Source organism: Ylistrum balloti, unplaced genomic scaffold (genome assembly GCF_031769215.1).
Source record: "Ylistrum balloti isolate Yb309-2 unplaced genomic scaffold, AGI_CSIRO_Ybal_v1 Utg370622, whole genome shotgun sequence".
Taxonomy (NCBI): domain Eukaryota; kingdom Metazoa; phylum Mollusca; class Bivalvia; order Pectinida; family Pectinidae; genus Ylistrum; species Ylistrum balloti.
The window spans coordinates 343,627-357,544 of record NW_026782381.1 but is presented as its reverse complement, the minus strand read 5'-3'; the positions used below and the strand labels follow the sequence as shown (position 1 = coordinate 357,544).

Sequence of the window (13,918 nt, the reverse complement as noted above, 5' to 3'; positions counted from 1 at the left end):
ATTCAACCCTCGGCCATTCAATGCCTTGGTTATCCGCTGCAAAACAAGCGCTCTTTCACTGGAGAACAGACTAACAAATCAAGCTGGCCTGAACTCAGCTGGCCTTGAACCCCACTGGTGCCTCGAGAAAACCCACAGAAAATCTGGGTCATTTCTGCGTTTTGGTGACAGGGCCTTCACACACTGCAACCCGAGCAGTTCGTAACGCCGCTCTTGTGTTTACAGTATCGTGAGGACCTAGAAAAACCGTTAACCAGCTAAGTGAACATCCTATAGTGAATCTTCCGCTAGAAAGCTAGAAAGCGTTATGACAGCGCTGCGAATAGTTCAACAGGGTTTGCGAAACCCTGCATTATCTGTATACGGTGCACGGATTCATCCGATCGCCGCAGTTACTGCAAACAGAGATGGATACTCCCCGTTTCTGACAAGGACATTTACGCACACGTCATCAGAGAACGGACATCACCAGTCTCCAAAATGGTGGAAATCGGCTGCTGTCGTCGGTGTTACGGCTGGACTTGTTGGTAGGCTTTCTAGAAATGTCATGATATGCATCTGTCTAGTTACCGGCCACAGTGATACTTTAGTACATCAGTCCGCCACCAGGCACATATTAACCCACTGAGAAGATTTGGCCTGAAGCATCCTTTGGGGAAGAAGAATAAATATGTAAAAATTATGAGTCACAACCCCTAGGGAGCTAAGTGATTTTTTTAAAATCCTACACCACATGTAAGAATGATTTTGTTCAAATTTGGTCTGAAGCATCATTTGGTGAAGGGGGCATAAATTTGTGCTTGCCAATGGTGGGTCTTTGCCATCTAGGGTGGGAGGGGAGGGGCCAAAAGCAGAAAAAGCACATTCTTTAAAATCCTACTCCTTTGAATTCTGTAGGAATGGTTGGATTTTGTCCAAATATGGTCAGAAGCATTATTGTGAAATGAGCATGAGTTTTGTAAACAATGGGTCTCAGGTCCCTGGGATGGAAGAGGCATGGCCATATAGGCCAAATTCTTTAAAATCCTTTTCTTCTGTAACAATTTCATTTGAAGCGATACTGATTTCACTGACCCCTAGATACAGAGGGTTTTGGCCAAATAGGAAAATAGATATGGGGATGTAGGGTAAAATCCTCTCGTACAATGCAGAACAATCCAACAAAGCATCACCTATACAGCTCTAAGTTAAATTCCTCAAACTTAACACTCCAGCTCTTTTTATACGAAACGCCAATGGGCAAATGGATCCTCGTGTGCATGATTTTAAGGATAGACGTAAACATTTGGAAATTAATTAGGGTAAGCACTGTAAAAAAACCCTCAAGTGGTGTTACATGGAGTGACTGAATAAAGACCTCTTGAAGTAAGAGGTCATAATTAAATTACATGGTATCAAACAGACAAACAGTAGCAACGGTTCGAGCTAATTAATACATCATAGGTTAACGGGTTGAAATCGACACCATTATCTTAACATGTCAACACGTACATAAATCAAATGTTCAAAACAATACCGTTGAATTAAGACATAAAGACAAATACTGCAAAAGCAGAAATATTTGTTTATTAACCATACTGAGTATGTAAATGAAATTCTTAAAGTTTGAGTGGAGCAAATAAGACAGAAATTATATTCTCTTTGGTTGCAAATTTTCTCATAGGTGGCATGACTATATTTGCATGTCCAGTTTATGATAATACCAATTCACAATAGACAATTTTTCATCGGTATGTGTACGATATGTAGGATTGTTTCTCTAAAAGACTTAATGTATACTGGGTCATTGTTATTACATCCACATTGTAAGTCGGGGAACAGATGACGATGGTGATGGTGTGGTTGCTTACGATAAATGAAATGTGTCAACCCCATGGCTAGATGTCCACAAATACAAGTCTATTCATTATACAAATGTGAAATTTTTCCCTATGAGAAAGTTACCAAGTGGCTAAAAGAAATGCCATTTTTCTCTGAATGTACATAACTAATATTTTGAAATTTAAAATGAACAACAGTACTGTTCATGACCAAGCTTGCTATCTTTTATAGTGACAAACAGTTTTTGTTTACGTTTGATATTTCTAAAACAAAACAAATGTTTAGGTTATTTACAAGTGCAAAGTCCCCCTAAATTTTACTCCAACAATGTTTAAGGATACATGGTGAGAAACTGATGATAGGCTCCTTGTAGCCCCTTGTAGCCCCTTAACTTCCCGAAGGCAATTAATCCGATGCTGACTGTCATGTTTTCAAAGTTCATGTTTTTATAACATTTAGCATTTTTACGTAAATCTACATGGACAGCAGTATAAAAAGCAAATTTTTTTTATGAAAATCCATGATAAAATCACGCACACTTATTTTTCCTTTTCCAAATTGAAGCAAACAAAACATAACACTCTCCACTAAGGAGTTACAAAATGTTAAAAAAGTGCACATGTTAGATAAGACAGAAATGTTCATATGTTGGTGACAATGTAAACATTTGTATTTTACATCAATGGAAACTGCCATGTTTGAAAGCTACGTACATATATATGTAGGTCAACCAAGCGAAGGAACGAAGTTTGGAGTTTTAAGTGTAGTGAGAGCACACTTAATGGGTTCATTTAGTGATTATACTTTAAGTACACATATTTGTCATTAGGTTTTAAGCTATAAGAGGTTTTTTATTCCAGAATAATCACCAAAGACAGGTATAGCACTTGGGAAATAAGTTTCATTAACAAAATAATATACATGTATGAAATGTTCTTCCATCAATTATGTATCAATAGTCTGTAGTTATCTATATTTGATTAATGACAAACTGATACTGCATTATTTTGTGTGAAAATTGTTACCACACTTTTCTTAAAATATCTGTTAATTTAAACTGAGATCTACTTGTCATGAAAAAATCAACTGCACATACTGTAATTGAACAGAAAAAACACATTTCTGCTAAGAGTTCCGACACCTGGAATCAAACCGGGACTCCAGAGTGATAATCCATGATTTTACTGAGCATAAGAAGTATGACCTGTCAGCTTAGTGACACAGACCATATATATTCAACACTGTATGTACAAACCACATGAACTGGCTCCTAACTGTCATCTGTTTCTGTTGCTCCACTATAAACGAGGTCCTACCTTAAAATTATGAAAATGACATTCATAAATGAGTTTCTGTTGTACTAGTAAATAGATAATTTGTCAATGGAAGCTAAGGTCAGTTCTGCCTCTGGTGTATGAAGTTATGGCATCATACTTGTAAAACATTAATCTGTGCAAAGATGTAGAATTGGACCAAATGTCAAGTTATTGTAACATTGACTCAAAGAAAAGTTAGATCAGAGGTCAAAGGTTAGAACTAAATTCACACATGTTGTCAGTTGACACAAGAAGAAATTGTTAAGAATCAAGAGTTTAACTTGCAAATATTATAAGTCTCTAAACATATACCGGGTTATCTTGAATTGACATGCTTTTTTTATGTACATACTTTGGGAACAAAGATAAAAACCTACTCGATGGAGATAAAACATTAGATACCATTAAAGTTAAAATTGTGGATGATCAGGTTGTGTCTGTTGGTGAACCAGCTCTCAATCATGCTCAGACTTGTTCGGGTAGTTTTAGATATCTCTGCTCTGTGTTCACCTGATCGGTCACATCCTGATTATAATAAACCATTGTTTATAAAATTGTAACAGTGTGGCAAGGTCACATCAGACCAAAAACTAGCTCGTAAAAGATCACTTCATTTTTAGGAGCAATATGATTTATATAAGGAAAATTTGTCCCTGCTTAAATTGTGAAAATAGTATAAACTGCAAGGCTTGAAGGAAAATACTTTATGTAGGTTTCTAAAATATATAAAAAAAAAATCCTACTTTTTTCAAAAATTATTTTGTTAAAGCCATAGTATTATTATTTTGTTTGTTTAAGTAAAATGGGATTTAATTTAACCACTGATAATTTAGGTCTTCACTTTCAGGGTAAAAAAGTCTGATTATCAAATTTATCAGTATATCATTAACCTGCAATGTTTTAGTTATTGAATGAGGTTTTAAATTGCTCCTGAAATAGGTTTACCTATGTATTAAACAAATCACAATTATTCTGTAACATTTAAAATCTACTTGTTATATATATATATACATATGTGTACATTCACTGTTATCTTGTACCACATATTGCTCCAGTGACCTTTTATGTTGGTCGGTTGACAGTTTTTTTGTCTCCGCCTCCTTTCGTGTCCAGACCTTGTCTTGCAGACAAACATGAGTGTTCTGGCAAAGTTAGAGGGGGTGACCTGCATCCCCCTGAGAGGGATGGAATGTTTGATAATACTAGTTTTAGAAGACAGCTCTAGAGTCTAATAATGTCTTATCCTGACTGTTGAAACTTGTCCAGAATCTGAAATATTGCGACGTTTCTGATGAAGCCATGGTTTGTGTTAAGGTAATTTTGAAATCCATCAAATGCCTTAAAAATAATTGTATAGCCTAACATTATCCCTAAACCCCTGGGCTGGCGTTATCACGCCTACTTATCGAAAGCCACAGAGGGATCTTCAGCATATGAGAGTGGACAGTTCTCCTATGGGCACATTTTATGACTATCAGCAACCTGTTCATATACATCCTAAAGATATGTAAACATAGCATGGGGCCTTGAAGTGTTGCTTGTAATTTAAAACATTATCTCGTACATGTAACCGGCCCATTGTTTCATGCTATCATTTCTGTAATTCAGAAAGTTGATTTGACATCTGGCGGGGCAGGTGGGGGCAGGGCTGGAAGTGGGAATTTGGCAGAAATTGTGCTTTAAAATCCTACTTTTTCATAACATCTCAGCATATTTCAACCCAATTCGGTTTGAAACATCATAATTCAAAGGGTTGGACAATCCTTTAAATTTGCTGAATCATCATTATGGACGGGCAGTGATTTCATCTTTATCACCACCCCTTCACTTCTTGGTTACAAGTTTGAGGCCTATTTGGGGCAGTCACCACCACCCAAACCTGGCACATGATCCTGGCTGTTAATATGGTGTTAATATAGGATATTATCAAAGTACTGTAGGTACTAAGAACACAAACAACAGAAAAGATTTTATCATTTGTGTTTGATGTAAATGTTAAACAAAATAATAAGTCCGCAAATCAATTAAAACAGGACAAATGTAATAGTCACTGGGATAAAAGTAAGTAACTTTAAACCATGAACACATACTTGAATATTGCATCAAATATTCATTATTACACAGAGACTTAATATTGTTTATACATTAACACTTGCTTAGACTATTGTGATGTGGTGATGTAGGCAATTGTTTTGATTACAGTAAACAGAGTGGATGGAACTTTCATTAATGTAGAAAATTTCTATTTGAAAAGAAATAGGCAAAGTTATTTTCTACCAAATAACCGTAACGTAGAAATAAGTAATCAAAGGTAATAGTTTAATTAACGATAGTTTATTGTCATCAAACAACAAAAAGATTGGTTACAATATCTTGTGAATATTAATGCACATTTTCTTTTCAGAACCAAACACATATTTATAAATGGAAATATTCTTCATTGGAAAACATCACTAAATAGGTAAACAAGGAGAAAAGATCAGAAGAAGAAAAGGATAAAGGCAACAAAAATATGAGCTCATAAATGGCATTTACAAAGCCACTGAAAAATATTAAATCCACCTGATTCAAATAATAAAAGTCATTCAGACCATAGCCGTTAATGGTCATCTGACAATCGTTGTATGGATGGACAAATCACAGCATTTGCAGATGGTTGTCTGACAAATCTGATGAATTCCCATGATGATATTTCAGACTACATTTGGTTGATATCCATACAAGCATTTAGTAAGAAGCGTCTTGAAGAAAAATCGTTCACTAAATTTCCCATTTGGGGCCCCACCCCCAGATCACTAGAGGTTGAATCAACTTTCTGAATCTAAGAAATGATAACCCACCTGCAATAATGTTTTAGACCCAATTTGGTTGAAATATACCCAGGCATTAAGAAGGAATCGGGTTTTGAAGCAAAATATTGCCTAATTTCCCCTTGTGGGAGCCCACCCCCCAGTCCTTATGGGTCAGATCAATTTTCTGGATGAAAGAAATGATAAACCACCTGCAATAATGTTTCAGACTCAATTTGGTTGAAATCCATTCGAGCATGAACGAATATTAGCGTTAGCAAAATCATCAACTAAATGTCCCATAAGGGGCCCGCCCTCAGGTCCTCAGGGGTTGAATCAGTTTCCTGAATTTAAGAAATGATAAACCACCTGCAACAATGTTTTAGATCAAATATGGTTGAAATTTACCGAGGCATGAAGATTGAGTAGTGTTTTGAAGCAAAAATTGTTGCCAGATTTCCCCCATTTAAATTTTGAAGCTAATTTCAGCACCTCCCCCTTGCAAACAACATGTAGGTAATATGTAAATTTTGATATTGTATTCCGTATTTGCCATTGTAGGTGCAACACTGTTAGCCAAGTCCCAATTGGATCCGCAGTTAGCTGCATCATCCGAGGAGCGTGAGGCAGGATCTCTGGTTCCAGGTCTACCAACCTACACTTTGGCAGATGTTAGTAAGCGGAAGACAAAGGATACAAGGATCTGGATGACCTACAAAAATGGAGTTTATGATGTCACCGAATTTGTATCTAATCATCCTGGTGGCAGTAAGATTCTTCTCGCAGCAGGTGGCTCAATGGACCCTTTCTGGAACATGTATGCTGTACACAAGAACAAAGAAGTATTTGCAATGCTTGAAGAACTTCGTATAGGGAATATCACTGAGGTTCCAAAGGAGGAGGAGCGTGATGCAAACAATCCTTATGCGAATGATCCAAAGCGACACCCTGCCTTGAGGCCAAGTTCATCGACTCCTTTCAATGCGGAGCCTCCTCTTCAGCTCCTTCCAGACAATTACCTCACACCAAATGACCTGTTCTTTGTGCGCAATCATCTCCCTGTTCCGGATGTAGATCCAAAAACTTACAAGTTAGAAGTTGGAATCGACGGCGCGTCACGAAAAAAGAACATCAATCTTAATGAATTAAAGAAAAACTTCCAGAAAAAATCTGTGGCTTCAATTGTACAATGTGCTGGTAACCGACGGAGTGAAATGGTGAAGATCAAATCAGTGAAGGGGTTGAACTGGGGAGCAGCAGCCATTAGTAATGCTGAGTGGGCGGGGGTATGTCTTGATGATATCCTAAGGTATTCTGGGATTGATATAGACACTGTTGATTGTGATCACATTATTTTTGATGGTTTGGATCATGACCCTACAGGTTCAACATACGGAGCATCGATCCCAATTGAACTTGCCAGACGTCTTAAGAAGGATATAATAGTAGCTTACGAAATGAACGGAGAGGATATTCCTCGGGACCATGGCTATCCAGTACGAATCATTCTTCCTGGAATTGTGGGAGCAAGACAGGTGAAATGGTTGTGTAAAATTACACTATCAAAAAAGGAAAGTGATTGCCACTGGCAACAAAAAGATTACAAAGGATTCCATGCGTCAATCGATTGGCACAATGTGGATTTCAGTACTGTTCCTGCAATTCAGGAACTTCCTGTCAACAGTGCCATCTGTGAGCCTGTAAATGGAGCAACTCTCGAAGACGGTTCGACAGAAGTGACAGTCAAAGGTTATGCATGGAGTGGGGGTGGTCGCGGCATCGTAAGAGTAGACGTAACAACAGATGGAGGAAAGACGTGGCATTCTGCAGAGCTGAAACATCCGGATCAACCACTGTACAAGACATATGCATGGACGCTGTGGGAAGCTACTGTTCCACTGCCAGCAGATAAGAAGGATGTTGACATTCAATGCAAGGCTGTTGATTCCTCCTATAATGTACAGCCCGACAATGTTGATGGGATCTGGAATCTGAGGGGTGTCCTTAGTAATGCCTGGTTCAAGGTCAATGTCAAAGTCCCAGGAGAGGAGCCACCGGCACAAAAGAAAAAGAGTTCTTGGTGGTAATGATCTGGCATAAACCACAAAGGTACACAACAGAGGTTAAACTAAAAAGAACATAGTATTAAGGTCACTGTTCAAAGGTCAAACCACAAAGGTCAATATATATATGGCCTAACTGTATAGGTTAATCCAAAGCGAGCCAACTTGAGTCAAACTACAAAGGTCAGTCTAATGAGGTCAGATCAAGAAAATTACTTTAGAAAGAACAAACTATTCGCTACACAAAGAAAAAACCACAAAGGTCAATCAAATGAGGTCAAACAACAAAGGTCAGTTTGTAGAGGTCAAACCATAGATATTGAAGCATGAATATTGAAATTAAAACATGTTATAAGTCATTGTGTCTGTGTTAGATGAAATTAAGCAGTTCAAAGTTGAGGGTAGGTGAAAGGTCAAACCAAAGAGACAAAATATGTAGGTGAGGTAAAGAATGTTTAACATAAATTACAAACGTGACAATGAAATCATGTATACATTTCAAAGGTGAAAGTATAGGAAGCTGGCCAACCCAAAAATCTGTTAAATTTTATACAAGTCAAACGGGACAAAGTGTGTATGTCAAAAAACGAAAAAAAATAGTCAGATCAAACAATATATGTTCAAGGTAGATCCTAACCATCATCTATATCAGCCCAAGAGAATAGTTCTGTCCTACCATGCATCATACTATAGAGGTTAAAATTATAACTGGGCACATTATTGGAAGTAAGAAACCATAGCCATTGTTTGTGTTTAGTTTGAATTTAGCAATATTATGGGAATTTCTTCTATTAATCATTGTAACACAAAGGTACAAAATAGCAATTAAGTATTTTTTGACGAGACTCCTCAGTACGAGCAAGATTCTTTCACACATGCAGCAGAGCATACAAGAAGATCATATCTAAATTACATGTCTTTTTAACACATAAATTTGTTTCCACAGTGAAACCTCTGAGTTAACTTTGATGGTTTAAACCTTAAAATATCTGTTTTTCTGTGGCTTGGTGAGGTTGAATTTTGTAAATTTTACAGTAATGTTTACTGTAATTTTAAAATCCAAAATAATTATTTCTGATATTTTTATTTTAATGTGAATTTTAATGAATATTACAAGACTACATTGTATGTGATAACTTTCCTCTTTTTATATTTTAAGGTTCAATATCAAAGCGACACATGGCTTGTTAGCGGAATTATGTGAGTGGCCTGACTGATATTGATGATCATTTCATCATCAGCAAAGATCTCGTAATTGATCTGGATCTTGTGATTGACTCAGATTTTGTGATCGTCTCGGATCTTATGATCGACTCAGATATTATGATTGAGTCGGATCTTATGTTTGACTCAGATTTCGTGATTGACTCAGATTTGGTGATTGACCCAGATGTTGTTATATGTCTATGATAACAGTTGAATACACCTTATAGGCACAAGTATTCACAACTTTGGAATGCCTTTCAATTGATCATTATGGTTGTTTGTTGCTGGATTTCTTTTCTTTTTTTTCTTCTTTGTTTTATCGTTCATAAATACCTTTAAATAGGAATGACAAGTTGTATAGTGTATCTTAAAAGAAAATTGATACAAATTTAATAAGATATCTTTCTTTAATTAAGTAGTATTTTGATTTATCATAAGCAGATATAAACAGCTTTTACTTAGTCGTGTAATCAAAGAAACATATTTAATTTGGAATTGATTTACTTGTGAGCAGTCAAGCAGTATTTTGATATAAAGAAATCTTATTTGATTTGAAAAGTAAGTTTATTTAGGGTAAAATTATGTTGGTTTATTAAATATAAAACAGTATTATTTTTTTTCTTTCAAAACAGACATCTATAATCTAACTATGTTACAATATGTATAAGTAATTCTGTAATTTAGTTGACTTTTCATGTTGATTGAATTTTGATCATGTGAATTAAGTGTTATGGTTTTGAATGAATTTATTTTTATCTGAACAGTATTGTGATTTCTGTTATCCATTAGTAATATACATGTACATCTGTATACATTGTATCAAAAGATGGGCTACATCAAAGCTGTACAAGTACTACATGTATATGGTGTAGTTTACTGTTGATTTACATCCTAATGTATGAACAGGTGACACATTAGTAATGCACTCGCCTTTCACCAAGCCATCAGGGGTTTTCTCCAGGTACTTCGGTTTCCTTCCACAGTAAGACCCCTCCCTGTGGGCTTATATCTGGGCCAACAAGGGTGATAGATATAAGCTGAAAGCTTGTTTCGCAATTGTTGTAAAATAAATAAAGTGTATATTATATTATATATGAACACCCAGGGCCATGGCTGGTTTGGTTGATGAAGAAAAGCTGGAGTTCCTGAAGAAAATCCACAAAACTGTACCTGGCAACATGTTGTGTGCAAATAAAGAATTTTCAAAAAAGATTTTGCAAGAATCGGTACTCTGTGTGAATTTGTCATTTGTTAAAGTTTTAACATCTCATAGTTTTTATATATGTTTATTGTATTGATGATGTGTAAGGATATTCAAATTCCATCTACAATTTTTGTTTCAAGTCGTGTGATTCAGTAACCAAATTTTCAAGGAAATTTGCCAAAAGTCTCATCCCATGTGCGTGTAACAAGAGCAAATGAACAAATTCAAACTTAAATTGATATAAATTAAAGTTACCACAGTATTGGTATTATTGATTGAACATTTCAGTTTAATCAAGTGTAATGTTGTTATGACTTTCATCAGTACCCATGGTAATTGATCGAACTAATCGAAAATGAAAAATTTTCCATTTCTAAACTGTATGATTTCATATTAATATCTAATTTTTTAAAAGCTTTTTGATAACAGTGAAATATTTTCCTCAAATTTAGATGAGGAGAAATTTAAAATAAAAAAAATACATTTATGATCAATAAAAGTTCCAATATTTCATTGCATGCCCAACCACGTGGGTTTTCCCCTTCCTTCCCCCACCCCCCGACTAGAGTTATTAGTATAAGTTGTTATAAATTGTTTCACAATTGTTGTAAAATAAATAAAGTTTAATATGAAATTTGATTATATAAACAACTTAGCTTATTGTAACTTAATGTCAGAAAGAACTAGAGGTCAAGTTCACTTAATTTTCAATAAATGAGGTAATGTTTCATTAACAATAGGGTTGAGTGGGAGGTCAGGGTCCTCTCTAACTAAACTTGAGTGATATTATTTTTTATAACGATGATGGCTTTATCAATCATCATGTATCTTGTAAAGTGAAAGGTTGAAATGCCAAGAACAGCAGTATTTTTTCTGACATTTAATGAAGAGATATGATGTCATATTGTTGTATGTATATATTAATACTAGAATTACGTTTTCAGATGAACATCAAGTTGAAGGTTTTCAAATTTGAATTTAATCTCATGTGCATTATAATATGTAGTATGGGTTGGTAAAATTACTGAAAATTATATTCAAAGTTGAATACAGTGGTTTAATCAAGTGATCAAATCATTTTACAAAGATAATGTTTTAGAATTTTTGATTGGTGTATCTGCTCAGAATATCTGTTAGATGAATGAATTGCTGCTAAAATAATGAATAAAGAAATGTTTGAAAAATGTATTGCTTCTTATGAGTGGTTTGTTAGTATTAAAACTGATAAAAATATCGAAACATTCCCTTTTAAAATTTGCTTTCATTTCTATTCTATTCTTATATATATTCACGTTGTAAAAAATTTTTTTATATTTATTTCATAATATTTAATTTATAATGTTAACTTTATAATATTTATTTTATATTTATTTTCTGACAATTATTTTCAATAATTATTTTATAATATTTATTTAATAATATTTACTTTGTAATATTCACTTTATAATATCTATTTTATATTTATTTTATAATATTTACTTGATGATATTCTCTACGACTTTGTTACGTACACAATAATTATGTAGTATTCTGTCCTTGGTTACATTTTCTTTATTGAAACTATCGTCCTGGAAGGACACAACTATGAATATGTCGGTGTTCTGTAGGCCAAGTCTAAGAAATCTATTACAGTTATCTCCCTTCTTTCACGAAATCCACACCCGGAAGTTGGAACTGATTACATGCCGATATTATTAGGCCTATATAGTCAAGGCTATTAAGATTTAATAGTCTTAAAGGCATTCCATTTATTTTCATCTGACCTGTTTTTATTTTATAACTACTACAAAATAACAACAATAGCGTGTCAACTTTATAAATTTAAACTCAAAATCAATGCATTTTGAATATACACGAAGTTCTAAGAAAAAAGTATATTTCATATTAAAAAGACAGATAAAAAGCCTTTAAATGATATTGGTACAAATATTCATCTTTGATCGATGTTTAGAATTTTTAGCATTATACTTAGGGCATTGTAACACAACTAACGTAGGAAGACAATTTTTGTCTTACTAGGCCCTGTTCGGGTCTCGAACTCGCGATCTTCGCCACCAAATCTGCTAGCCAAAAAATTACAGACTTCTATTTTAGGTCATCTGACCAGATGACCTATAGTCATCATGCTTCGTCCGTCGTCGTCCGCCGTGCGCCGTGCGCCGTCCGCCGTGCGCCGTCCGTAAACTTTTCATTCAAACGACTTCTTCTCAAATACTAGAAGGTCTAGGGGGCTAATACTTGGCACAGAGGATACTGGCATGGAGCTCTACCAAGTTTGTTCAAATGAATGACCTTGACCCACTTTAAAGGTCACAGGGGTCAAATATGTTAAAATCTTTAAACAACTTCTTCTCATTAACCAAAAGGCTCAGAGTGTAGATATTGGGCCTGTGACATGCTGGGATGAAGTGCTACTAAGTTTGTTCAAGTGAATGACCTTGACCCACGTTCAAGGTCACAGGGGCCAAATATGTTAAAATATTTAAATAACTTCTTCTCAAATACTAGAAGGCCTAGGGGGCTAATACTTGGCCCATAGCATGCTGGCATGGAGCCCTACAAAGTTTGTTCAAATGAATGACCTTGGCCCACTTTCAAGGTCACAGGGGTCAAATATGTTAAAATATACAAAGGACTTCATCTCAATAAGCAAAAGTCTATGAGTGCCGATATTGGGTCTGTAGCATGCTGGGAGGAAAGGCTACCAAGTTTATTCAAATGAATGACCTCGACCCACTTTCAAGGTCACAGGGGTCAAATATGTTAAAATATACAAACGACTTCTTCTCAACAAGCAAAAGTCCATGAGTGCTGATATTGGGCCTGTAAGATGCTTGGAGGAGAGGCTACCAAGTTTGTTCAAATGAATGACCTCAACCCACTTTCTAGGTTTGGCTTGCTTTTTATCAGATGACCGTTAAGGCCCATGGGCCTCTTGTTTTCAAATTCTAGACTGCCTTACAAGTATACAACCACGACTTCCTCAAAAAAAACTTCTTGAAGTTGTTCTTGTAGTTCTCGACATGGTCATTGTGACAAATCGTCTTAGTACATGAAATGAACACCTTACAGATCGCAATGTACATACAACACACATCAAACTCAATTCTATAAGGAACAAGAGGCCAAGAGCCTCGTAGATCTCTGTATGTATATCTCAATGCAGTAGAAACAATAATAAAATTCAACTTAATAGGTTTAGAATAATAAGCAGATGTTTTAATGTTGATCTACTTTCGACATCAAAATGGTGTCAGAGTATCAAGCAGGGACGTCCCTGTATCAAGTCAGTGTATCAAGGAAACAGCTGTATGATGTACCATCACTGACGAGTCCTAGAAGTACGAAACAGCTTTATGATGTAGCATCATTGACGAGTCGCAGGACAAAACAGCTGTATGATGTAACATCACTGACGAGTCGTAGAAGGACGAAACAGCTGTATGATGTACTATCACTGACGAGTCGTAGAAGGACGAAACCGCTGTATGATGTAACATCAGTGACGAGTCCTAGAAG

General features: G+C 35.5%; 1 protein-coding gene across 2 annotated transcripts; it reads left to right on the top strand.

The window, feature by feature from the left end:
• Positions 1-180: 180 nt before the first annotated feature.
• LOC132557090 (sulfite oxidase-like) lies at positions 181-11,587 on the top strand. Of its 2 annotated transcripts, none has more exons than XM_060221577.1 (3): positions 181-527; positions 6,488-8,009; positions 9,149-11,587. In XM_060221577.1, the coding sequence occupies exons 1-3, from the start codon at positions 308-310 to the stop codon at positions 9,204-9,206; spliced, it is 1,800 nt and encodes a 599-aa protein (XP_060077560.1). In that variant the 5' UTR covers positions 181-307; the 3' UTR covers positions 9,207-11,587. The 2 variants fall into 2 exon arrangements, with proteins under 2 accessions (XP_060077560.1, XP_060077561.1); XM_060221578.1 differs by having other exon boundaries at positions 6,488-8,035.
• The last annotated feature ends 2,331 nt before the right edge of the window (positions 11,588-13,918 follow it).

Excerpts from the sequence above, each read along its gene's own strand:
- LOC132557090 (XM_060221577.1), top strand. The coding sequence starts at position 308 with ATGACAGCGCTGCGAATAGTTCAACAGGGTTTGCGAAACCCTGCATTA. Across the intron at positions 528-6,487 it reads TGTTACGGCTGGACTTGTTG|GTGCAACACTGTTAGCCAAG; the intron begins GTAGGCTTTCTA and ends TTGCCATTGTAG. Across the intron at positions 8,010-9,148 it reads AAGAAAAAGAGTTCTTGGTG|GTTCAATATCAAAGCGACAC; the intron begins GTAATGATCTGG and ends TTATATTTTAAG.